The sequence below is a fragment of the Lithobates pipiens genome, unplaced genomic scaffold (assembly GCF_037356315.1).
Source record: "Lithobates pipiens isolate NorthernLeopardFrog02 unplaced genomic scaffold, aLitPip1_a1.2 Scaffold_16, whole genome shotgun sequence".
NCBI lineage: Eukaryota > Metazoa > Chordata > Amphibia > Anura > Ranidae > Lithobates > Lithobates pipiens.
Genome location: NW_027507748.1, coordinates 421,879,179 through 421,906,671, shown reverse-complemented (window position 1 = coordinate 421,906,671; position 27,493 = coordinate 421,879,179). Strand labels below are relative to the sequence as shown.

At 42.7% G+C, this 27,493-nt stretch overlaps 1 protein-coding gene across 1 annotated transcript in view; it reads left to right on the top strand.

Moving 5' to 3' along the window:
• Positions 1-1,114: 1,114 nt before the first annotated feature.
• PRPS2 (phosphoribosyl pyrophosphate synthetase 2) overlaps positions 1,115-27,493 on the top strand; it is a 91,867-nt gene continuing 65,488 nt past the window's right edge. The window contains exon 1 of the mRNA XM_077482545.1: positions 1,115-1,437. Coding sequence (XP_077338671.1) covers positions 1,316-1,437 — 122 coding nt within the window. The 5' untranslated portion in view covers positions 1,115-1,315. The remainder of the gene's footprint in view (positions 1,438-27,493) is intronic.

Below are 27,493 nucleotides of genomic sequence, written 5' to 3'. Positions count from 1 at the left end.
TGGAGTGGGCCGGTCTGGATGAAGTCCAGGGCCAAATTTTTGTCCCAGTCCAGCCCTGTTTGCACTACAAAACGTGTTCCATAGGAAACCATGGTAAATGGACTGTAGTACAAATCTGCAAAATGCAAAAAGCACTAAAAATGCATAGGTGTGAATCCAGCCTAAGGATGCAGCAGCCAGCTTTCCGGCCCCCTCCTTAGGCTGGATTCACACCTATGCATTTTTAGTGCTTTTTGCATTTTGCAGATTTAAACTACAGAACGTGTTCCATAGGAAACCATGTTAGGCTGGATTCACACCTATGCATTTTTAGTGCTTTTTGCAGATTTGCACTACAGTCCATTTAACATGGTTTCCTATGGAACACATTCTGAAGTGCAAATCTGCAAAATGCACTAAGGCTGGATTCACACCTATGCATTTTTAGTGCTTTTTGCATTTTGCAGATTTGCACTACAGTCCACTTAACATGGTTTCTTATGGAACACTTTTTGTAGTTCAAATCTGCAAAATGCAAAAAGCACTAAAACTGCATAGGTGTGAATCCAGCCTTAGCAACCAGCTATATACAGTGCGCGTTTAAAGAAAAAAATGCATGCAAAAAAAGGAACCAGGGCAGCCGCATAGATGTGAACCTAGACTGATGTGAACGTGTTCCACAGGGACCCATGTTAAAAATAATGTCCTGCGTTTCTGCAGAAAGCATGAAAAAAAAACGCCTTGGTGTGTGAATGGAGCCTGAGTGCACTTCTATACAGTCATCCAGCAGTGCACTTGGAAGAACTGGTATTGTGACATCCCTACTACGTGCAGTACCTCACATCCTGAAGTGTAATAAACAATCTCTACCGCAGAAATCATACACTTGTATACCATCACACTTTATATCATTGTATGATGATACTAATGAGTGAGCACAAAGCAGCGATGAGTGCACCCGAGCCGTGTAGGTAGGTAGGCATAAGCACACAGCATGTATCACACCGCAGCTGAGCGCTGGTCTAGACAGATAGCGGAGGGGCGGGGCCTGTACGGCGTAGGGGCGGGAGTCTGTACGGCGTAGGGGCGTGGTTTCGGCGGCGGCTGACCCGTACACACTGTGCCATCACTTCCTTTCCCAGCTCCCTCCTCCTCCTCCCGCTGATACCTCCACACAGCAGCCACATGACTCGGAGCCGTGCACCGTGCTAGCAGAAGGGAAGAAAGCCTCTCACTGGCCAGCGCTCTTCTATCCAGCAGGCTCCCTCTTTCTTCCCTTCTGCTCCCGGTCCCTCTTCTTTCCTTCTCTCTCCGGTGTGTCCCTGTGCCAGCCGCCATGCCCAATATCGTGCTGTTCAGCGGCAGCTCTCACCAGGACCTCTCCCAGAAAGTGGCGGAGCGGCTCGGACTGGAGCTGGGCAAGGTGGTCACCAAGAAGTTCAGCAACCAGGAGACCAGGTGGGTTAGCGCTCATTGCATCATCATGTGTGATATGGGCAGAGTGTGTCGTGACTCCTTTCATTCATTGCTGGGCACATCCGGTGACTGGTGACACCCTGCATGTTGTATTCCCGGTGTCACCTGTATGAGCTGATGTCTTGTTGTGTATGTGTGATTTCCTCCGTCATCTTTGTGCTCTGACCATGATTCCAGCATCATTACTGATCAGCCTATGTTCCTGGAGGGTTCATCATGTGCTCTCATGCTGCCTGCTTCCTCCATCAGACTTAATTCTATTAGGATCACTTGTCTTTGGAGAGCCGAGTACAGCTTCCTGATTAGAGCTGGCCATTGCTGGAATTCACCACCCCCCCCCCCCCCAGGCATGGAAGAGTACTGTGGGGGGGGGGGCTCTTCTTATTCTAGTAACCTGCCCAGCAGGGTGGGCATTCATCTAATCCTTGGTGTTTACAGTGTGCTATTCAAGGGCTGGCTCACATCCAAACGCACACGTTCCTGTGTGATTCCCACACATTGCACGCACTACTTTTTTCAAAACACATTGCACTGAACCACATGGTACTATATGATTTGGTGCCCGCAAACACACTGTGATCTGCGATTTGGGGTGCCGGTAATACATTGTTACCCACATGTAGATCAGAAGGGTAGCACGTTTACGTGCAGTGTAGGAAACGCATACCAAATGCGCATTTCCCACACTGCGTTTTGGCATGAACCGCCACTCCATGTCAGTTCACACTAATGCGATGTGGGAAAGGCGCAAGGTTTGCTGCGTTTCCCTTCATCACATTCTAATGGCCGTACACACGATCTGAAAATTGGATGACAGATCATACCCCCCCCCTTTATTATTATTATTATTATTTATATATATATATATATATATAATATATTGTGTGTGTATATATATATATATATATATATATATAATATATTGTATTTTAGTCACATATTGAAAATGAAGAGTTTACTAAAGTGATTGGATGCGATGTTATATGTTGTAGTGTATTTTCAGATTAGAACTGTACCGATTAAACAAAAATCGTACAAGAGAATTTTTTTCGTTTTTGTCCAATCGGATGTCCTGATCGGCTCCCAAAAGCTCTGTACTAGCAACCTGGTTGTCGTACGATCGATTCAAAAGCAGTGTTTTTCGACTGCTTTTCGGATCGTCATAAGCGATTGCACCGCGACCATGCGATCTTCTGCAGGTGTCAATGTGATCTTAACTCCCCAAAACAGCTAGCAAAGCGCAGCGCAGTTGCCAGAATTGCATCACATGGGTGTGATCGCCCATGCATTGTTTCAGGTGTGGGAGAAAAAATAAATGGTCCTGCGCCATTCTGATGCGATTTCAGCCATACAAAATGTATGACTGAAGTCGCACCCCACAGACATCGCATGTGATGTGCACAGGAATGCGATTTCTGTGTGAATCACAGGCAGTGTTTTTACATTCACCGGTGTGAAGTGAACCTAGCCTCAAAGCGGACCCCTGAGAATCGCAGCCCCTTTCAAATTCTGCTGGGCAAGAAATGGGTTAAATATTAACCTAACCTTTAACCACCTCAGCTCTGGAAAGTTTTACCCCCTTCATGAGCAGGTAATTTTTTTGTTTAGCACTGCGCTACTTTAACTGGTAATTATGCAGCACTGTACACAAATTAAATGTGTATAATTTTTTTTATACATACATTTTCTTTCTTTTGGTGGTATTTGATCACCACTGGGGTTTTTTTTTATCATAAAAGAAAAATGGCTGACAATTAGACCCCTTTCACACCGAGGGCGTTTTGCAGGCGCTATAGCATTAGAAATAGCGCCTGCAATCTGCCCTCAAACTGCTGCTCCATTCATTCCAGTGTGAAAGCCTGAGGGCTTTCGCTCTGGAGAGTTGCACTGGCAGGACGTCAGGAAAAGTCTTGCCAGCAGCTTCTTTGGAGCGGTGTGTTTACCGCTCCTCCCCATTGAAATCAATGGGGCAGCGCTGCATTAGCGCCGCCAGCAGGTGTTTGCACTGGGGGGAGGGGACAGGCACGGATCCTAAACCCAGAAACGGGGACAGCAATGTACCAGTACGTCACTGTGTCTGTACGGGTCACCAGTCCACAGCACATTGCGGGCAGTTTGGAATCTGGGGAAAAACAAATGCACATACTGCAACTTTGCAGAAAAAAAAAAGCGCTATGCATTTCTTATTTTTCCCCACAGGCCTGCAAAGCATGGAACCTGCGATCGGATTACAGGTGTAATGTCAGGCTCTTTCTTGCACACTCTCCCTCCAGCTTTCTGCCCAATCCTCCACACTTCCATTTAGAAAGCTGGAGGTAGAGTGAATGGACTGAGAACTTGTGAACTTCAAGCCTGTAGTGGTGGCAGGAGGGAATTGTAGTTCATTCATTCACAGATGTGGCGGTTACATCCCTTGGTGCCCACTGTCATCTTCTCCCTGGGCTACTTCCAACTGCTGGGTTTGCAGCCTCTTGATTGGCCTGGTAGGAAATGCTTGAACCCCATGCATGTACATGGAATTGAATTACTCCAGTATGGCGTGTGTCAGAAAACCACGATGAGCTGCACAGAAGACTACAGACAGCCAGGTAAGTGTGTAATTGTAGTTGACCTAGCATGTCTCTTCTGCAATAAAGAGCTGTCTGCTCACAATTTTATTTTTTTGGTTTAGTTCTCCTTTAAAGAGGGGTACCGCCTGGGGGAATATTTTTATTAAAAGTCAGCAGCTACAAATACTGCAGATGTTGCTGAGAGCACGCAATGTCAGCACCCAAGCCGATTTTTGGATCAGCTGTCGGTGCTGCCACCGCCATTCACGGTAAGGGACACCAGCAGTGAAGCCTTTTGGCTTCACAGCCGGTTCCCTACTGTGTAATACGCAAAGCACGCTGTGCTTTCTAACCGACCCAGTGGCGGAGGAAGGCGGCCGAACGTCTGAGGGACGGTTTAAAAGTAAAGGTCCCCTCCTACTTTACATCAGCCTTTCTCGAGCAGGGTTCCATGGAACTGTAGCATTCCTCCAGAGGTTACTAGGGGTTCCTTGAAGAATGAGCAATTTTTGCTTCTCGGCTAAGTAACCACTAATAGCTAAAAAAGATATTTTCCATCTATGAGATTCTTCTTACCGCCAATGTATTGAGCATTCCTCCCACTGGCATTCATGGTAATATTGTGGGCTGTAGGTGTAGTAATAGGGGTTCCCTGAGACCGAATTATTTCAAGGCTTCCATGTTAAAAATGACTATTAGATGCCTTACCATTTGGTGAATGGCTTTTGGCACCATGTAGACATGATCCCTTCTTCTCATGGGAACACAATTCATGGGACATTATATTGGTATGTGTGCATGGCTTGGCCAAGCTAACAGCTTTTTATAGTGGTGGAAGGGTGCAGGGAGCAGGATCATAGAGGGGATTGGGTTGTCACTGAATTTTCAGAAAGGGATCTGTCACTATCAGTACAGTCACTGTTTCCAGAACAGGGATCCGACCAACTTGAAGACCATCCAGAGAGATAAGCTTGTCACTGCATGTATAAAATTGAGTGGCTCATCTAATGCCTGTATACCCAAAAGCTAACCTTTTTGACCTATAGACAGCGGAAGACAGTTGGACATGCAGATATACAGTTGTGCTCATAGGTTTACATACCCTGGCAGAATTTTGATTTCTTGGCCATTTTTCAGAGAATATGAATAACACAACATTTTTCACTCATGGTTAGTGTCTGGCTGAAGTCATTTATTATCAATCCACTGTGTTTACTATTTTTAAATTATAATAAAAACAGAAACTACCCAAATGACCCTGATCAAAAGTTTACATACCCTGGTGATTTTGGCCTGATAAAATGCACACAAGTTGACACATTGGTTTGAATGGCTATTAAAGGTAACCATCCTCACCTGTGATCTGTTTGCTTGTAATTGGTGTGTGTAAAAGGTCAGTCTTTCTGGATTCCTGACAGACCCTTGCATTTTTCATCCAGTGCTGCACTGATGTTTCTGGATTCTGAATCATGGGGAAAGCAAAATAATTGTCAAAGGATCTGTGGGAAAGGCTAGTTAAACTGTATAAAACGGGAAAGGGATATAAAAATATATCCAAGGAATTGAGAATGCCAATCAGCAGTGTTCAAACTCTAGGAAGTGGACAATGAGGGGTTCTCCACAACTGGCAGGAAATTTTTTTTGGAATGCAAAGAAAAACCCACAAATAACTTCAGGTGAAATACAAGACTCTCTGAAAACATGTGGTGTGGCTGTTTCAAGATGCACAATAAGGAGGCACTTGACGAAAGATGGGCTGCATGCTCAAGTTTCCAGAAGAAAGCCATTACTACACAAATGGAACAAAGTATCCCGCTTACAATATGCCAAACGGCACACAGACAAGCCTCAAACCTTCTGGCACAAAGTCATTTGGAGTGGTGAGACCAAAATTTAGCGTTTTTGGCCACAACCATAAACATTACATTTGGAGAGAAGTCAACAAGGCCTATGATGAAAGGTAGAGGTGGATCGCTGATGTTTTGGGGATGTGTGAGCTACAAAGGCACAGGAAATTTGGTCAAAATTGTTGGCAAGATGAATGCAGTATGTTATCAAAAAATACTGGAGGAAAATTTTGTATTCCTCAGCCAGGAAGCTGCACATGGTACTTACATGTACATTCCAACATGACAATGATCCAAAACACAAGGCCAAGTTGGCCTGTCACTGGCTACAGAAGAATAAAGTGAAGGTTCTGGAGTGGCCATCTGTCTTACATCAATGTAATTGAGACACTCTGGGTAGATCTCAAACATGCAGCTCATGCAAGACAGCCTAAGAATTTCCAGGAACTGGAGGCTTTTTTGCCAAGAAGAATGGGCAGCTTTACCATCTGAGAAAATAGCACCTCTTCCACAAATATTGCAAAAGACTTCAAGCTGCCATTGATTTTAAAGGGGGCAATACGCATAAGGAACTGGGGTGTGTAAACTTTTGATCAGGGTAATTTGGGTAGTTTATGTTGCCATTATGATTTAAATAGAGTAAACATAGATGGTTTATAATAAATGGCTTCAGCCAAACACCAAGCAGGTGTTTTTGTTATCATTCATATTCTCTGAAAAATGGCCAAGAAATCATAAATTCTGCCAGGGTATGTAAACTTATGAGCACAACTGTAATCTGACTGTTGTGAACAGTCTGTACATTAATAAACATGTATGTTCATGTGAGTGTGCAAATAGCCATGATTAAAGGGATTGTAAAGGTAAATGTCTTTTCACCTTAATGCATTCTATGTTTACTTACCTGAACCCTTGAAAGTCCCGCGCTCGCCTCCGACATCCTCTAGCCAATCAGCAGTCAGGCTGAGCGGCGAAGAGTGGTTGGATTGAAAGCAGCGCAGCCATTGGCTCGTGCTGCTGTTAATCGCATCCAGTGATGCAGCACGCCAGGGGGCGGGCTGAGTGATACGGTGAGTGGCTATAGCATTAGCCGCCAGCTGTATCACGGGAGCGCGCCCGCAAATACTTCTCACCATGTGAGGGAGCTTGCATGAACGTGAGAAGTACTTGCGGGGGGGGGGGCAGCCACCGAGGGACCCCAGAAGAGCAGGTTCGGGGCCACTCTGCAAAACGAGCTGCACGGTGGAGGTTAGTATAACATGTTTGTTTAAAGTGGTTGTAAAGGGTTTTTTTTTTTATTTTTTATTTTTTAAAGGTTAAAAACTGTAAAAGAACAGATCCGTCATGTATGTTCTGCACACCTATTAGTGAGAAACAAGGGAAGCTTGTAAAACTGGCTTCTTCTAAGCAGTGCAATAACATAGTATGACCTCCAAGGGTGTCGCTGTTTACGTGTATCAGGGCTGGTAGTGTGTGTGTGTGTGTGTGTGTGTGTGTGTGTGTGTGTGTGTGTGTGTGGGGGGGGGGGGGGGTTTATTTTTTTTTTTTTTTTTTTTTTTTTTTTTTTTAAAGATGATTGTTATGTCTATATGATTATTTGTACTCTATTGATACAATTTAGTCTTCAACATAAAATGTAAATGTTTATATAAGAAATCCTGAAAACATTCCATCTAGCACAAAGCTATCAGTAAGTTAATTATTACTCTGAATGGTGTTGGGTTCAACATTTTTTCTTGACCAGTTATAGCCCAGCAGACCTCTCCTAATGGAAAATCCAAACCATAACTAAAACGTTAGTAGAATCATATGACTTGATCTCAAGACCTTTAGGGATTTCAGCTACTACTAGCCAAGTTAATTGATTCACATGGTCACATTTATCAATGAATGCAAATGTTGTTGCATGATTTTATGGTAATAGCCTGTGCCCAGGAAGTACAGCTTTGTGTGCTTCCTCACCAGAATGACCGGATACCTGAATTTTTAGCTGTCTGTACATTATATGCAAGCACGTGCGTTCAGTGGTATGGCAAAAGAATGAGCTGCTGCTGGCTGACAGTGTCAACCATGTGTAGTCAACAGCCCTGGTCCATTGATTACACATTTGATATTGATTCCACCTAGTGTCCTTGGTTGCTAGAACGTAGGCAGCTCCTACTGCCTGGCATCCTTGGTTGTTGGGCCGCAGGCAGCTTCTGCTACTTAGTGTCTGGTTGCTAAGATGTAGGTGGCTCCTGCCGCTTGGTATTCTTGGTTGCTAGAATGTAGGCTGCTTCTGCCAATTGGCACAATTGATCCCCTGAAACATTATTATTATTATGACAATAGTTTCCGCACGGCTTTATAGCACCCTTGGTTGCCAGGATGCTGGTAGCTTCTGTTGCCTAGCGTCTTAGGTTGCTAGGATGCATGTGGCTGTTCAAGGCTCACACACAAAAATTAAGTGTATAAGCAGCAGTACTGCTGACTACACATTGATAACATTTAGGCTGAATCTCCACTGGCTTGCGATATAATGCAGGGAACGTGGACGTACATTTCCATCCATTTCATGCACGTTGATTTGCATTGATGTGTGTTTTGCCGTGCATTGACGCCCATTTAATGTCAACCACTTATCAACCAGAAATGTACCAGTGTGTCGCTGGACTTTGTGGTTACACCTGGATGATTCCTGCAGCTATCATGTTGGTACTGCTTTTTAGGACTGGCGCTCTTGTCTTTTCTGCAACTTTCTTGGGCTTTCCTGTCCTACTAGATCAGCTATGGTAATCCAAAAGCGATGACTTGACATCACTTCTAGTTTACCCGGATGCCATTTTCAAAAATCTAAAGCATTTGAAGACACTGACCTTGGTGTAATCTAATGCTTTTAAGGGCAGAGGAAGGATTTAGGGTCTTGTAGATCCCAGATACCTCCCATAAAGAGTGCCTGTCACATGCCTATTGCTGTCACAAGGATGTTTACTTTTCTTGTGATTAAAAAAAATAACATTTTTAAAGCGGCGATGTAAGAATATAAAATAACTAATTTAAAAAAATTGCTTCCGTCTCCCTGTGCTCAATGCACTCGCTGGTCTCACACGCACACAAGCGATCGTCCCACACGTGCGGTATCACTACTGTAATGGAAATTTGTAAGTTCTGTATATAATTGTATTCTATTTTATATGTATTGCACAAGGCACTAATGTGTTCAGCACGTTTTTCATTCTTTCGAGTCCTGATTAGAATTAGCCTGCCTATGTAACGCCCTTTGTTACCATAAACGTACAATTGTAATATTGATGTGATACCTACGTAATCATGTGTATAAAAACTTTCAAATGCATCATAATAAAGGAGAACAGTTATTTGGGAAGATGCTGAGTAGGGATGAGCTCAAGTGTGTTTGCATGGAACACGTGCAGAGCCCACCAGGAAGTCGGCGCAGCGCTGCGCTAATCACAGGCAGTGAGATATTGCCCGATCTCTACAGCCGCACATCGGGGCAATGTCTCACAGCCTGTGATTAGTGCAGCGCTGCACCGACTCAATGCGAACACGCCTGAGCTCATCCCTAATGCTGAGCGTATCTTTTGTGTCTGTTCTCTACTGCAGTAGTTATTTGGAACCACTAATCAATATGAGGATAGGAGTTGCCCATCTATAAAATATCCATTTCACCACCAACCTCAGATCATGGGCAGTAATTCTAGCACTAGACCACCTCTGTAAATCTAAAGTGGTAACCTGAAAAGGCGTTTAAAGCGTTGCCTACAGTAAAATTTTTGTTTGCCGCTATTGAGTTTTGTATTGGTTTTTCTGCATTAACATTCAAAAAGTGTATTTTTTTTTTTTCTAGGGGGGTGGGGGGCTTGGCCTTTAAAAAAAAAAAAAAAAAAATTGTTGGGCAAATACAGAGCAACGTAAAAAAAAAAAAAAAAAAAAAAAAAAAAAAAAAAATGGCAAACCCCACTGATTTTGTGTGTGGGGTTTTTATTTTATTTTTTATTTTTTTTAAACGTACACAGCGCAACATTATGACATCAGACCCAGCTTTATGAATAGACCTATACTCCTGCGTACAGGTGCAGACAAAACTACACTGTGCGTATCTGTATGCAGCATTTAAAGCCCATGGAATGAACACTAGCTGTGAATTGGGGGGGATCTTGCCTGTTCTTGCTTTGGTTGATACTGTTTTTTGTGTGTGTGTGTGTGTGTGTGTGTGTGTGTTTTTTTTTTTTTTTTTTATCCCCCTTCTTTCAGTGCATCCTGTTTTAAGGATAAAATGTTATCCTTGGCCTGTGAAATTCTTTACTCAGCATTGCAGCCTAACCTTTAAACACTCTAACTACACAATCATACTTATTGCTCACTACTTTATCTTTTCCTCTTATGCTTGTCTACAGGATTATAGTTCTTTTCTAGAATACTTTGCCTTGGTCATTGGACTTTTTTGTAGGCAGTCTATATATAATGCTTGCAGATAAATGACAGGTGCCTAAGAGTACATAACCAGTTACAATTGTACATCGTTGGTGCCAGAAGATACCTTCCCATGTTCTGTCAAAAAGTGTCCGGCCATCAAATAGTGTCCGCCCCATACTGCGCAGTACAGAGGAGAAGGAGACTCCGAAAGTCTCCGAAGAAGAACGGCGCCTGCACACTGAGTCCAGGTTGAAGCCGCACCATCCAAGTGGACATACGGTTGCACATAGTAACAGGGCTCCTCGTGGGCTCGCTTTGCTCGCCATGCTTCGGGCACAGCCGCGCTTAGCCCGGCTATTTTTTATTCTAACTCTATGTCCACTTGGATGGTGGCGCTTGAACCTGGACTTGCTGCTCAGGAGCAGTTTATCTTCGGAGATGTTCGGCTTCTCCTTGTCCTCCGTACAGGGCAGACACTATCTGATGGGGGACACTATTTGACACATCACTGGCAGTTCTTGAATGAAGTTTGGATATAAACATTATTTAAATTGCTGTTTGTTTGAGATAAGATGGCAGAGGAGGTTATGTAGTCTCGTTGAAAAAAAGACAAGTCAATCTAGTTCAACCAATAAAAGGGGTAAAAAAAGATACAATCCTATAGATGTCTTCTCAAAAGTTTTTTTTAAATGTGTGTTTTCACAGCCAATATACCTATTTATGTACAGAGAAGGCCATAAAAACCTACCTCTCTCAAAGCGGTATTAACCACTTGAGATCTGTGCTATAGCCGAATGCCGGCCACCGCAAATCTGAATTCCTGGGAGGCCGTCATATGATGCCCTCCCCTGACACGCTCCCTGCGTGCGCCGTGATTACTGAGTTACCGAGACTTGGGTGATCTCCGATCCCAGTAAGTGGCTGGTCCCGGTGTCCTATCATATAAAGTCCCTCATCGGATAGTGTCCGCTGTGTACTGCACACACACAGTACACAGCACACACAGATTCCGAAAATAGTCTAGGTTCTAGCCCCACCATCAAAGTGGACATAGAGTTGTAATATAAAAGATATAAAATATAAAAGAGCCGAGCGTAGCGAGGCTGAGCCCAAAGCGCGGCGAGCGGCCCTCTAATATTGCCAGCCTTATGTCCACTTGGATGGTAGGGCTACCACCTCGACTCACGGCGCAGGCGCTGTTCATCTTCTGAGATTTTCTGAAGCTTCCTCTGCTCTGTGCTGCGCATGCACAGTACGGGGCGGACAGTATCCGATGCCAGGACACTATATGGCAGAACACCGGCCCCTCACTATGTGATCAGCTGATCACACGATCAAAACAAAAGCTCGGTGATTGTTTTTTTTTTTTTTTTTTTTTTTTTTTTTTTTCTTACGCTGACAATGGAGGAGAAAAAATGAATCAGAGATAAATGGTTTGTCTCATCCCTCTAACTGCTACATCATCAACATAGAGACAAGGTGCTCCTTTTGTGTATGCGAGATACTGGCGTGCATATATCCTTGGAGGCACAGGGAACACAGTGCACGTCATTCACCCAAGTGAATGCTGAGCATTGAGGGCGGGATCGAAAACCCTTCATTTAACTGCCCACAGTGTACTGCGGATGGACAGCACTAACAGGCAAAGCGACTTACCTGTGCGTTGCTGCCTCCTTCCGGGTATAAGATGCACAACGCCCCCCACCCCACCCCTGCTGACACCCGCTGTCAGCAAGTCCTGGCCAATGATTCATGCCTGGGACTTGCTGATCAGCTGTGTCAAATCACAGCATAGAGACCTTTGTTTACCATCAGGAGAGCTATGTACAGAGGGAAGATCTCCATCTCTGCAAAGCAGAGATAAGAAACCAAGATCTGTAGTAAAAAGCAACACACATTACACATTGTTAACCCCTTAAAGGGATAAGTTCACCTTTTTAGTAACATGTTAAACCTGTTTGGGATGTAACATGTTAGTATGGATCTGTCCCCTGCATCCTTACGTAACACATGGTACGGCACTTTTTATTAATTTTTTTCAATGACACACTAGGACACCTTCATTAGAACACCACACCTCGTGGTATTTTACTACTGTACTTTGTATGCTGTCAAGAATATTAGTCCAGGTGTAGTTTATTTATTTGTACTTTCCGGTGCATTGGTAGAAAATATATATTTTATTGCCCAATATAAGGTGTTTACGCAGCACATAGATGTGAATAGGGCCTTTATGACTTTTTTACATTACATGTGATCAATTACGGTTCCTATTTTATTGTATATAAACAGCAGCCGAATAATAACCAGAAACATTGAGTAGGCCACTACTATAAATAAAAGCCAATGCCTGTCTCTCATTTTTCTGGAGACCTCCATCTTCTTCCTATAGCTAGTGTTTTTCAATATTTACAGCAACTGTTCAAGTAACAGGTTTAAAAAAGAACCAACGCAAACATAATCAGTTTAACATTTCCAGTGTTCTAAGGTATGCACTTACAGAAAAGGGAATTTTCTAGCAAGATGGAGAATGTTGGTGCGTGATAAGTGCTTCCATTGCATGCTGCAAGGCCTTTACTTGATATTCTTGAATAACTTTTGTTTTTGTTTTGTTTTTTGTCATGGGGCATATCACTTGTAAAGGTTGGGCTGTGTACTTCTGATGCTTGTTAATTCTGTCCAAAAAAATGTCTTTAGAAAACAGCTTTCACTTTCCAAGTCGATATGTTTTTCTAGATAAGGGTTCCTCAATACAAAAATGATAAAATGGTACCTTTTTAAAAGTACATCCAGACATTTAGACTGGGTTCACACTGTTGCGTATTGGATGCAGGTTTCTCTATGGAGCTGGTTCACGCATCTCCGGTGCAAATTGCATAGGAGTCCTGTGTGTCTTTTGGGTCTGAGTCCAGCCCAAAATAGGTTTCATGTACACGGAACAAAACTCTGGAAATGACATAACATGTAGATCATATACCCATTTAGTTTCTCTCTGTAGAACTCTGATCAAAGTTACCCCCCTTGTCCTCATACATCCTATCGAGGGTGGCAAATTTGAACACGTGGGGATCATACCTGTGTTTTGAAGGCCACATGGTGGCCTATAGCGGTATTTAAAATGCCACTGGACATTCCAACATGACAATGACCCAAAACACAAGGCTAAGGCGACCTGTCATTGGCTACAGCAGAATAAAGTGAAGGTTTTGGAGTGGCCATCTCAGTCTCCTGACCTCAATATTATTGAGCCACCTTGGGGAGATCTCAAAATTGCAGTTCATGCAAGACGGCCCAAGAATTTACAGGCACTGGAGGCTTTTTGCAAAGAGGAATGGGCAGCTTTACCATCTGAGAAGATAAAGAGCCTCGTTCAAAAATACCACAAAAGACTTCAAGCTGTCATTGATATTAAAGGGGGGCAATACACGGTATTAAGAACTGGGGTATGCAAACTTTTTTTTTTTTTTTTTTTTTTTTTTTTTATCAGGGCCTTTTGAGTAGTTTCTGTTGCCATTATGATTTTAAAAAGAGTAAACAGTTGATTGATAATAAATGGTTTCAGAATTATCCTCCATCTCCTATGCCAGTCATTTCTCTAGTGATATTCATAATTTTCTTGATAGAAAATTACTCAGAACACCCAACATTATATATGTTGTGTTTTTTTTATTTTTTTTGCAGACACCCTAGGGAATAAAATGGCAGCCGTTGCACAGTATTTGCGCAACAACTTTTCAAACTTTTTTTTGGGAGAAAACAGTTTCATGAATTAAAAAAATAACAAAACGGTAAACTTAGCCCAATTTTTTTGTATAATGTGAAACATGGTTATGCCGAGTAAATGGATACCCAACATGTCACAATTGCGCACACACACCCATGGAATGGCGCCAAACTTCGTAACTTAAAAATCTCCATAGGTGATGCTTTAAACATTTTTACAAGTTACTAGTTTAGAGCTACAGAGGAGGTCTAGTGCTAGAATTGCTGCTCGCCCTCTAACGCATGCGGCAACACCTCACTTGTGTGGTTTGAACAGGGTTTACATATGTTGGCGGGACTTGCGGTCGCTACTAAACGTTAGTTACCAGGGACAGGGGCGTTTTAAAAATGTATTATTATATAATAATTTTTTTGTTTTGTTTTTACACTTTCTATTTTACTTTATTTTTTTATTTTTTCCCCTTTTAAACAAATTTATTCCTATTACAAGGAATGTAAACATCCCTTGTAATAGGAATGTTGCGTGAGAGGTCCTCTTTATGGAGCGATGCGGGGTCAATAAAACCCCACATTTCTCCTTCAGTCTGGAAAGCATGAGATAAAAAATAAAATTAATTCAGAATCTCATGGATCATTTGCTTACAATTGCGGCCCAGACGTGACATCATAACACCGCACCGGGGGCTCCAGCGCTCATAGAAATGAGTGGTGACCATCTGGTCACTGGAAATCTCTATGGTCGCCATGCGGCGGCCGACTCTTTTTCCGGGTCCCTGATGGCACGGGAGAGCCCAGAGAAGCACTGGATGGTTGTTGGCTGAAAACGAGAATATCTGAATGATGCCTGTAGCTGCAGACATCATTTGGATATTCCCACTGAAAGTCAAGGATGTCATATGATGGCCTTGGGCTGGAAGTGGTTAAAAAAAATGTTTCTTTTGGTTTTTTAATTGAGTTTTTAAATCTTGATTTCTCTAAAATAAAATCTTACCTGGAACCCATTATTTGTGTGTCCCAAATTTTACATCTAGAAATGTATTGTATGTTCTAACAGTGGTAAGCTATCCTATTGACACCACATTTCTGTTAGTGATCTTGGCTAAAAACATGGTGTGTGTGGTGGTGTTTTTTTTTTTTTTTTTCTCTTTTCTCCCCCCCCCCCCCAGTAGTACATTGTAATAAACGATTAAGTTGGCTATGGTATACTATATACAGAAGCAGTGGCTCCTGTTCTCTATAAATTGCTGCAGTACTTTAATCCATTGGATCACGCTTCTTCCCGTAGTATAAACACTGGGCTAATCCACTCAGATGGTGGAACCGTTTTTAGAATGTTTTTTGCATATAAGCATTTCCTTTTCATTGGGGAATTAGAACATTACGATGGCGTTGAGTGAATTGATGGAATGCTGGCTGAGGCTCATGCACAAGTAACATTTGCCTTGTTGAAGGCACAACAGAGCACGTCGGTGAGAAATAATGTTTCGTTTAAACCACCTTGTGACCCAGTGCTCACTTTAAAAATGAACCTCAAAATAATAAGGGGTCTAAACAGGCACTTTTATGTTAAGTACGGCAGACACACCACTTCTCATCCTCATCAAAGTAATAGTTAAGCCACATCTAACTGCTCTCTACTTTTAAAAGACTTTTTATTATATGTAAAAAAAAAAAAAAAAAACTTCTACTCACAAATATATGTAATTTTACAATTGGCATAAGAGAAGATATACTTCCCCACACATCGTACCCAGACACTGTTGGCAGCTGGATGTGTTGATATAACTCTAACTCTGCCCTTGCGCGTTAGGCCCTGTAGGAGGGGACTTTTTTTTTTTTTTTTTTTTATAAAGCAGGCAAGCCGATTGATTTGCAAAAATGCATTGTGCTTTAGAAATAGCAAAAATCTCAACTGTGTATCTTTCTCCATTAATCTGTACTATTATCAAAAAATTGGCCTTTTTCTTACCCTGTTTCTGTATTTGGCCGATTTAACTTTAAGCAAATGAAGCCCTTGCTAATTGTTTTCCTGGTCTTCGATCAGCGGCTCTGCCCTGCTAGAGCAGCCCATAGATAATTTGGCTTTCTTTGCTTCCATTATAGGTATAAGAAAGGAAAATCACTTGGGTCCCCCATCAACAGTGTTGATGGGCTAATTCCCTCCCGCAGCGCTATTGTGTTCTGTCAGCGGGGAGCCTTCCTGGAGGCTGTTAGAACACAATCGCTGATAGAGGCTATAGTAGTCGCATGTAGAAAATCCAACAGGTGGCAATGGGTGGATCAAATCTCACCTGGAACCTAATGAGCTGGCCAAGATTCGATCCATCTATGGCCGGATTTTATCCCATGCATAAGCAGATTTCTTTTTTGGTTGTGACTGTGGATTAAGCACAGCGCTTGCAGCCCTTTGCGTTCATGTTGCTTAGAGCAGCAGAAGCAAACTTGTGGTGTGGCTGCTATAGCAACGTGTACACAAAGGGCTAGAAGCACATGCACTGTAAGGGCTCAGCGCGGCCCCCTTATATTAGCTGTATAAGTGAATGAATGGAATAAACCATATGACAAAAATGCTGGAGATTTTATTGTGAACTGAGTGCTTTTGAATCAAGTTACTAAACTCATACGAGTTTTGCTCAAAGTTTGAGACTTCCTTTTTTTTGTAATATGGTTGTAAATGCCAATCATTTATTTATTTTTTGCTTTCATGCATTCTCAGTGTTAAGGTAAACAAACCTTAAAATACCTGTTCTGCTCACCCCCTACCTAAAGGCTTACCGAGTCCTTACTCGATCAGTGCTATGTCCATCTGCAGTGCTGTTACACTCCTTTCTTTCTGTTCTCACTGGAGACTGAGAGCAGTGGGAGCCACTTGGTTTCTACTGTTAGTCAAATCCTGTGAGGAGAGAGCAGGGGGCACAGCGGAGCTGCACTGCGTGTGTCTATGGATGCACTCAGCCCGACTCTGGGACGCACCTGACTGGGTGCTCCCTCCACACTAGGCTTGCTTTGGGGGCATCCAGAGGGGATGAGGAGCATTCAGTGCTGGCAGAGTCCAGAAGAGCAGGTAGCGGACTGCTCTGTGCAGTAGCATTGCACAGAGCAGTTTGGTATAACCTCATTATTTTTTTTATATATATATATATATATATATATATATATATATATATATATATTTATATTTATATTTATTCTTTATAAACACTTTAAGTATTTTTGTATGTTACAAGGTGTGTGTGTATACATATATATTCAGGAATAACCTTCATATACAAGTCACGTTCTTTGGAAATAATAAAATATTACTAAGGGTTTACTGTTACCACAGACCACCTAATATAATTTTCAGGTCCTTCTCTTTTTTTTTTTTTTTTGATACCATCCTTGGATACTTATTTTCCCACTGTGCTAATGTCTTCTGTATACCTTACGTTGTGTGTTTTTTTTTTTTTTTTTTTTTTTTTCCTTCTTTAAACCTAAATGAGCAGCCCATTACTTTGAGGTATCTTTGTTACACCGGATGTTGTGCTTTATCTGCATGTAAGGTACTTTTGGTTTGCTGAGGTTTTTTTTTATGCTGGTGTATTAGGGCTGCAACTAACCATGATCATTTTTATAATTGGTTAATTGGCTGACTTATTGTTTTGATCAGCTAAAATCCTCAGGAGTACAAGAGGCACTTATTCTGCATACCTGTTGCTACTCTGGATTCTTTTGGTGTAACCATGTGATTCCACACACCTATAGCATAATATCTACCTTTTCAACTTATGATTGGCCCACCTCCATCTACCTCCCAAAGCTTGTTGTTCTACATGGTGTAACCTTACACTTTATAGGCACACCTTGGTGTTCCTCACCAGCTCTACTCGACTTTTTTTTTTTTATTTTTTTTTTAATTTTTTTTTTTTTTACTTCTGGTTCCTGTACGGGCAGCAGTGGGGACTCTGGAGGGGTTGTGTTGTCCCAGTACTTTTATCTATCTTTCCTTCCTCTGAGATGACCCCTATGTCGGCCCCCTGATCTTTCGAAACGCGTTGAAGCTAAAGTATGGAACAACATTGGGCCACGTTTTAGTTATCCACACTAACACTATATTGTTGGATTTCAACTTTGATACTTTGTGGCTCACAATTTCCATATTTATAAGATTATCTGTTGACTCCTTGAATGCAGAGGGTCTTTTCATGTTTGTTTTATATTTTAATGTATTCTAAAGACTTATTATTTTTAATAATACATACTGCCTCATGCTGTGCCTACAAAGCCTGCTTTTTTGAGAAGTTAATTTTAGTAGCTCTTTCTATATTTTCATAATCAATTATGCTGATTAGTTGTTTTAGCTGTTAGTAGAACTAGGTCTTTAGGCTTTGCCTGCTGACTTCTAGATAGAATTGACTGGTCCTTGTATATTTACTTTTCCACCCTGCTATAGAACTATAAAGAAGTTGGCATCTTTAATATTGGGGTTCCACCGATGCTAGTATCCGTATTGGTGCCGATATTGAGCATTTGCAGGAGAATGCTCAGTATCGGCACCAATACGGATACTAGCATCGGTGGAACCCCAATATTAAAGATGCCATACTTGTACTCCAATGCTCCCAATGCATGAAAACTCAGGGATGATCGGTGTGGCACAGTCAGTGATTACTGACTCTGTCCATGCATAACTGAGCATTGTAACCTGTATTTATGGTGTCTCAGTTTATGAATGGAGAGGAGCTGCCGTCTCCTGTCAAATCATCTTCAGTGCGTCTGCAGAGAAGGGCTGTGGAACCTCTCTCCTCAGTCCATTTCCATGTCTCAAATGGGAGATGTCAGGGGTCTGTTTAGACCCCTGGTATCTCACCAAAGCCCCCCTACCTCCTCAACAGGGTTGAATTAAGAAGAAATAAATAAAAAAAATCAGTAATGGCAAAAACTTGGAAAAAAGTATTGGTACTTGGTCTTTAAAAAAGTGGTATCAGTACAACCATATTTAATGACTGGTTAGAACAGTGCTCGACAAAACCCGGTCGCCAGGTCGCATTGGCGACTAGAATCAGCGACCTTGCGCCTGGGGCAGCATAGCTGGGGTTATCCCCTCTCCGTGGACCCCCCCCCCCCCGCGCGCGATCGCGTCGGGCCGCGCCGCAGGCGGCCGGTAATTGAGCCCCCGGCTTTGAGGCCTTCTGTGATCCTATGGTTCCTTCTGGAATCTGGCGCCCTCTTGTGGTGGCCGTTGGAATTACAACCAACAATGCTAATGGGCCAGTCTTTCTCCATCCCTTTACTTTGAAACTCCTAAACAAAACAAAAAAAAAATTATATATATATATATATATATATATATATATATATATATATATATATATATATATATATATATATATATATATATATTTTTTTTTTATTATTCTAACACCCTAGAGAGTAAAATGGTGGTCGTTGCAATACTGTCTGTCACACCATATTTGCACAGCGGACTTACAAGCGCACTTTTTTTGGGGAAAAAAATTTTATTTAATAAAAAAAAAAAAAGACAACAGTAAAGTTAGCCCAATTTTTTTTTTTTTATATTGTGAAAGATAATGTTACGCCAAGTAAATCGATACCCAACATGTCACGCTTCAAAATTGCGCCCGCTCATGGAATGGCGACAAACTTTTACCCTTTAAAATCTCCATAGGCGACGTTTAAAAAATTCTTCAGGTTGCACGTTTTGAGTTACAGAGGAGGTCTGGGGCTAGAATTATTGCTCTTACTCTACCGATCGCAGCGATACCTCACATGTGTGGTTTGAACACCGCTTTCATATATGCGTTCACTTCTGCATGCAAGCTTGGCAAGACAGGGCGCATTTAAAACAATTTTTTTTTCTTATTTTAACTTTTATTTTTATTTTTTTCACTGTTCTTTTAAAAAAAAAAAAAAAGTGTCACTTTTATTCCTATTACAAGGAATGTAAAAATCCCTTGTAATAGAAAAAAGCATGACAGGTCCTCTTATATATGAGATCTGGGCTCAGAGAGACCTCACATCTCATATTTACACTAAAATGCAATTTAAAAATGTCCCTCTAAGGCTGCTTTCACACTGGGGCGGTATTCAGGCGTTACAGCGCTAAAAATAGCGCCTATGTAACGCCTGAAAAAAACCGGCCCCTTTAACTCCAGTGTGAAAGCCGGAGGGCTTTCACACTGGAGCGATGCGCTGGCAGGACGGTGAAAAAAGTCCTGCTAGCCGCATCTTTGCAGCGGTGAAGGAGCGGTGTATTCACCGCTCCTATACCGCTCGTACCAATTGAAATCAATGGGACACCGCGGCAATACCGCCGGCAAAGCGCCGCTGCAGCGGCGCTTTGCGGGCGGGTTTAACCCCTTTTCGGCCGCTAGCGGGGGTTAAAACCACCCCGCTAGCGCCCGCACACCGCCGGTAAAGCGCCGCTAAAAATAGCGGCGCTTTACAGCCGACGCTGCTCCAGCCCCAGTGTGAAAGCAGCCTAAGAGCTATGGGCAATGACTTGGAGACAGGTGGGGGGCTGGGGGCTATCTTCCCCTCACTCGTCTCCATGTCAGGCCAGGGACAGGTCCAGATCGCCGTCACGGACCTGGCTCCTAACTTTTTTAGCTGGCTCCTAGATTCCAAGCAAATTTGTCAACCCCTGGGTTAGAATGTTTTGGCTTCTGTGTAGTGTTGGTGACTTGTTTGGTACCTCTGTCTGTCTGACTTGATCAACAGGTTGAACCAGAGCAAAATGGAGTTGTTTGTGTTCACCTTTTGTACGCTTTTCCATACATTGTTAGAATCTGGGTTGCTAAGTTTCAATTTGGCATTGTGTACTAAATGTGGCTAAAATAATGCTCTTCAAGATTATATAGTGTGTGTTTTTTTTTTATTTTTTTTTATTTTTTTTCTATGTAAGGGAGAGCAGCTTGATGTAAGTAATGCCATCAGTGTATGTAAATTCAACTATGAGCTTCTTATTTTTCTTTTTGTCTTTTACACCATGTGGATACAAGTCCGGTTACGTGTGTGTGTGTGTGTGTGTGTGTGTGTGTGTGTGTGTGTGTGTGTGTTGGTATGAGGGGTGTTGCTATGCACTGATTGCTTTTTTTTTCCCCACAGAAATCGCTTCAAATCTATGCCCTGCAACATGTTACACTGTGGTGCAGCTACATGCAATGCAGTGACTTGTGTACTTTTAGGCAGTATATCTCACCACACCTTGGCACAGCGTTCATTTTTATGTGCCCTTGCGCATTAGCTCAACAGATATGTTGTGAAAGAGCCCAGAATGTATTAAAATACCATTTTTAAATTTATTGTTTTGTTATCAGTTTACCAAGTGCCAAAAAAGTACCTGTTGATCCTCCCAAAAATCCAGTGAGCTCCTAAAGCAAGCGCTAGGTGTGTGCGCGCACACATGTGTGTTTTATTATTTTTGTTTGGTTTTTTTTTTATTTTTTTTTTTTTTTTATCCAACCAGTGGGTTGAATGACAAAAGCTGACTCCATTTTCCCATCTGCACACTTCATGTGAATGGGGGAATCCTCTCTGCCTTGTCTGTATTCTGACAGCAGTGAGACTTCTCCGCTATCAGAATACACTGATCAGTGCTGCAGGCTATAACTTGTATAGCTGATCGAGCAGGGAAAATCCAACAGAGTGGCTGTACAGAAGTCGAATGGTAGAGCAACTTCTGCATAACCACAGTGTTCATAAATTGATCAAAATTCAATCGATCTCCACTGAACCAGGCAAGTTTTTATGGCTGGCGGCCTTACCTTCTTGTGTTCTCTGTCCACGTCTCTGTTTATCTGGGCCATTAGTGATCTACCCAGGCTAATTTTACCTCTGTGGCCTATAGAACAACTCCCACTATATAAGCTCCCATTCATACTACTATAGCACAACATCAAATGTCATGCATATGCGCCTTTGGTAGATTGGGAAGCCCGTTCACTTCAATGGGCTGCTCTACATGCAACAAATGTGTCGCAGCTTGTGCACTCCTTTTGAGATTCATGCTGTTTTTCCACATTCGTTTGTGCACTCGTTCATCAACACACCTGTTTGGCGTGCCAATAAAAACTGGCATGACAATTATTTTGCTCATTTGGAGAACAAAAACTCTATTGTATGATTTTTGCATGCGTTTTACATGCTACACTAGTGTGAATATGGCCTTTTGAAAAAGATTGGGGGGGGGGGGGGTTCTGTAGCCCTTACACACTTTCTGTACCGGGTGACAACACTTCTGCTCTGTACAGTAAGTAAATGTTGTCAACTTAAATGTGTATTACTTGCAGACTCATTAGGGCAGGGGTTGACAAATTTGCTTGGAATCTAGGAGCCAGGTCCATGACGGCGATCTGGACCTGTCCCTGGCCTGACATGAAGACGAGTGAGGGGAAGATAGCCCCCAGCCCCCCACCTGTCTCCAAGTCATTGCCCATAGCTCTTAGAGGGACATTTTATTTATTTTAGTTTTTTCAAATGACAATTTTTTTTTTTTTAAATTGCATTTTAGTGTAAATATGAGATGTGATGTCTCTGACCCCAGATCTCATATATGAGGACTTGTCATGCTTTTTTTTCTATTACAAGGGATTTTTACATTCCTTGTAATAGGAATAAAAGTGACACACATTTTTTGTTTTAAAAGAACAGTGAAAAAAATAAAAATAAAAGTTAAAATAAGAAGAAAAAATTTTTTTTTAAACGCGCCCTGTCCCGCCAAGCTTGTGTGCAGAAGCGAACGCATATATGAAAGCGGTGTTCAAACCACACATGTGAGGTATCACTGCGATCGGTAGAGGGAGAGCAATAATTCTAGCCCTAGTTCTCCTCTGTAACTTAAAACATGCAACCTGGAAAATTTTTTTAAACGTCGCCTATGGAGATTTTAAAGGGTAAAAGTTTGTCGCTATTCCATAAGTGGGCGCAATTTTGAAATATGACATGTTGGGTATCGATTTACTCGGCGTAACATTATCTTTCACAATATAAAAAAAAAATTGGGCTAACGTTTTCTGTTTTTTTTTTTTCCCAAAAAAAGTGCGCTTGTAAGTCCGCTGTGCAAATACGGTGTGACAGACAGTATTGCAACAACCACCATTTTATTCTCTAGGGTGTTAGAATAAAAAATATATATAATGTTTAGGGGTTCTAAGTAAAGGGAAGGAGATGGGCTGGCAGGCAGGGGAAGCTCCATTAGCATTGCTGGTTGTCATTCCAACGACCACCACAAGAGGGCGCCAGATTCCTGAAGGAACCATAGGATCGCAGAAGGCCTCAAAGCCACAGGCTCAATTACAGTCGGGGGGGGGGGGGGGGGGGTCCACGGAGACAGAATACCCCCAGCTGTGCTGCCCCAGGTCGCTAGTTCTAGTCGCAAATGCGACCTGGCGCCCAGGTTTTGTCGAGCCCTGCATTAGGCGATCACTTTTAGGCCCCTTTCACACAGATGCCTCCACTAAGTGGAATACGTTTACTCAGCGGGGATCGCTGCTGATCCCCACTGAGAATGCGGATGACAGGTCTGTGTCCGCTCCACTATGCAGAACGAACACTAACCCTTTCCCGCTCTCCTCTGTTTCTATCTGATCCACCGGACAGATGGGGAATAGAACCACCATCCATCTGTTTTTGGCAGATCAGGTGGTGGCGAGTGTCAGTGGACATGTCTACTGATATCCACTGCTCCATAGAAGCGACTAGAGGGTCTGTTTGGGGTTGTCTGAAAAACTGACGGGTGGACATGATCCGACAGCCCATGTGAAAGGAAGCGGGTGTGTTAAATTTGATATCACTCTCTCTCTTACTGGTCACTGGAAGTTCAACATGGCACCTCGTAGCATAAAACTAAACTAAATAAAAGATCTGAAGAGAAAAAATTGTTGCTCTACATAAAGATGGCCTGGGCTATAAGAAGATTGCCAAGACCCCGAAACAGCTGCAGCACTGTGGCCAAGACCATACAGTGGTTCAACAGAACAGGTTCCACTCAGAATGGGCTTTTTGTTTGTTTAGTTAGACAATGGACATGCAGATATAAAAACGAAGTACCGCACTCCATTCCAGCAGTGTGAGACTTAACAAACCATAGCCAGTGTAGATATTGATTCTCAGCAATTTGAGCAATATTTTTATTCTATAACTTGAATAAACGTTTGTACACTTTCACCAGACTCTAGTATTGGCCTTTGCCATGCAGACCAATTTGATGCAGTGTGTGCAGCGTATGGTCTGAGCATTGACAGGCTGACCCCACACCTCTTCAACCTCTGCAGCAATGCTGGCAGCACTTATACTTTTTGTTATTTGTTTAGTTAGTGTTTTTTTTTTTTTTTTTTTTTTTTTAAGTGCTGCCAGCATTGCTGCAGAGGTCGAAGGTGTGTGGGGGGGGGGGGGGGGTCAGCCTGTCAGTGCTCAGACCATACTCTGCACTCTGCATCAAATTGGTCTGCATGGCTGTTGTCCCAGAAAGAATCCTCTTCTAAAGATGATGCACAAGTTGGGATGCGCAGCCACAACGCTTCACTTCCTGATTCACTGAACGAGGATGGCAGCTGCCGAGAGCCGGCGATGCTTCGGCTGCCGACATCACTGGACCCTGGGACAGGTAAGTGTCTATTAAAAGTAAGCAGCTGCAGTATTTGTAGTTGCTGGCTTTTAATATAATTTTAGTTTTTTTGGTGGATCTCTTCTTTACACATTCAGGCTCAGCTTCCTGCTTTGTAGTGCCCCACAATGGTGGTGCTGTACAGCTCCTTCTCAGTGTAAGGAGCCATTCACATTGATGTTCCATTGTAGTGTCCTTGCCGCCCGCCCACCATTAAATGACGGCTGGATGGAGCGGCTCCGTTCTGGGTAGACGTGAGGGCATACATCGTGGCGATCGGTGGTGCGGTGTCAGTCTGACATACCGATCTCGGTAAAGAGCCTCTGACTGAGTCCCTTGACCACGTGATCAGCCGTGTCCTATCGCGGCTGATCACGATGTAAACAGGAAGAGCTGTTGATTGGCTTTTCCTCACTCGCATCTGACAGATGCGAGTAGAGAAGTGCCCATTGGCTGCTCTCCTGACGGGTGTCTGTGTCGATTTATCAGCGCAACCCCCCCTTGAATGGCCACCACACTGTTCCTCCAGGTATGCCACCCTAGACCACCAGGGAAATGCCAATCAGTGCCCATCCCCAATGCCTGCCAGTGCCATCAGTGATTCCTAACAATGACATCTATCAGTGTCACGTATCAGTGCCGCCTTTACCGGTGCCCATCAGTGGTGCCGCCTTTACCGGTGCCCATCAGTGGTGCCGCCTTTACCGGTGCCCATCAGTGGAGAAGAAAACTTATTTACAAAATTTTATAACAAACAAAAGAAATTCTGTTATTTTTATTTTTATAAATTTTAGGTCTTTATTCTTGGCCAAAAAAACAAAAAAAAAACAAAAAACGCAGAGGTTATCAAATATCACCAAAAGAGAGCTCTATTTGTGGTAACAAAATGATAAAAATTCTGGGTGAGGTGTAGCTTGACAGCACAATTGTCATTTAAACAGCGACAGCGCTGAAAGCCGAAAATTGGCTTGGGCAAGAAGGGGGGTGGGTAAGTGCCCTGTATTGAAGTACCATATTTGTAAAATATTAAAATCCGGGGCAAATCGTGGGTGCACATTATACGCCAATCTCGGCTCTGCTGATTGTGAGCGGAGCAAGCACAGCCGACATACACAAAGCCAAGTGTACTTGGCTAGGCTTGGCACTGCTCTTTCCCGCCGAGTCCCGCCATTGGACCTGTCTAATGTCAATCCTAGGGGCAGGACTGCAAGAGGAGCCGAGCCTAGCCGAGTACACTCGGCTTTGTGTATTTCTCTGCCCTCAGCGGAGAGCAGCATCAATTTTAAATAATCGGCCTGCCTGGGCAAGGCTGCAGATGGACACTGATAAGGCTGCATTGATGGGCATTTAAATGTCCTTTTTTTTTTTTTTTTTTTCCCTTAAAATTCCTTCCTAAACTGTGGGTGTTTTACGCCAATAAATACGGTAGTTAATGCAAGTGTTAACCTGTGTCATGACACTTGCGTTGTATTGGCAGCCTATTCGAAATGAATTGGCTGCCTTACCACGACAATGGACGAAACCCATCCATAAAAAAAAAATTTTTGAATGCCCCTGCAACACATGGTTTATTCAGTGAATGTCATGCTGAGCAGTAGCAAATGTTAAAAATGTGCGTTTTAGTACACATTCCCACAATGCGCAAGTGTGAATGGGCCCTTATGCCATGTACACACGACCAGACTTTTCGACAGCAAAGTTCAGACTGAACGAATCCATCGGACAATTCGATTGTGTGTGGGCTTCATTGGACCTTTTCTGTCTAAATCTGATGGACTTTAGACATAGGAACTGTTTCGGCGGAAAGATTTGAAACATGTTCTATCGAGAACTGGTCCGACAGACCAACAACGTAAGGGCAGCTATTGGCTACTGGTTATTTAAAGTGGAAGTAAACTCCCCTATCGTTTTCAGCCAAGGAAGCTGCCATCTTTGCCTCTGTTTAATCTTCAACTGCTATGATGCTGCACATGTGATTCGTTATGACACCAGCCATTGGATGGTTTGATAGTTTGGCCGAGAGCACAGCCAATGTGCAGTTAGCATTCCCGGCATGCATTTTTTAACTGTTTAAATCGATGGGTTTACTTCCTTTTCTAGTCCTTTGGTGTGATCGTGTGTAGGCAAGTCCGTTTCACCGGAACTCCGTCAGTGTTCATTCCGACGGAAAATCCGGTTGTGTGTATGCAGCATTATTCTATTATTATCATAGATGTTCCCCTCTCTTCCCTGTCTTAGATAAAATAGTACAGGCAGGGTCAACAAAGGGTCTTACCTCGGTTACTTATAGGGTATTGTTAGATGGGTTTCTATTGAACTTCCCCATCAGTTCTCAGGCTGGCTGGGAGAAGGATATTGGTCCCATCTCTGAGGAAATTTGGGACGATGTCCTCCAGTCCCTGTCTAGGGTGTCTTTATCCATCACAGACTGACCCAGATTTTTATTCTCCATAGGGGCTATAGAACTTTGCAGTTTCTCTGTGCAATTGGACTGAAATCTGAGCCAGCCTGTGCTAGCTGTGGTAACACAGGTACATTAATACATCTTTTGTGGCAATGTCCAAAATTTCAAAGATACTGGGTAGAGGTGATTAATACCTTAAATGGGGTATTGGATATTAATATTCCAGTTGAATCGCTTATATGTATATTGGGTTAATGAGCTACATCTATCTGTACCTCCCTTATTGGTAATACTATAAGGCGTGCACTTTTTGTTGCCCGTAGACGGATTGCTCTTAAGTGGTCCTCTCCACATGCACGACTGTGTCCAATTGGTTTGTAGATCTCAATAGGATCATTCTTTTTGAAAAGCATACATATTCCCCAAGAAACTCCCTGAATAAGTTTGATGCTATCTTTAGATGGCTTCAATCTATGACTTGGGTATCATGTAA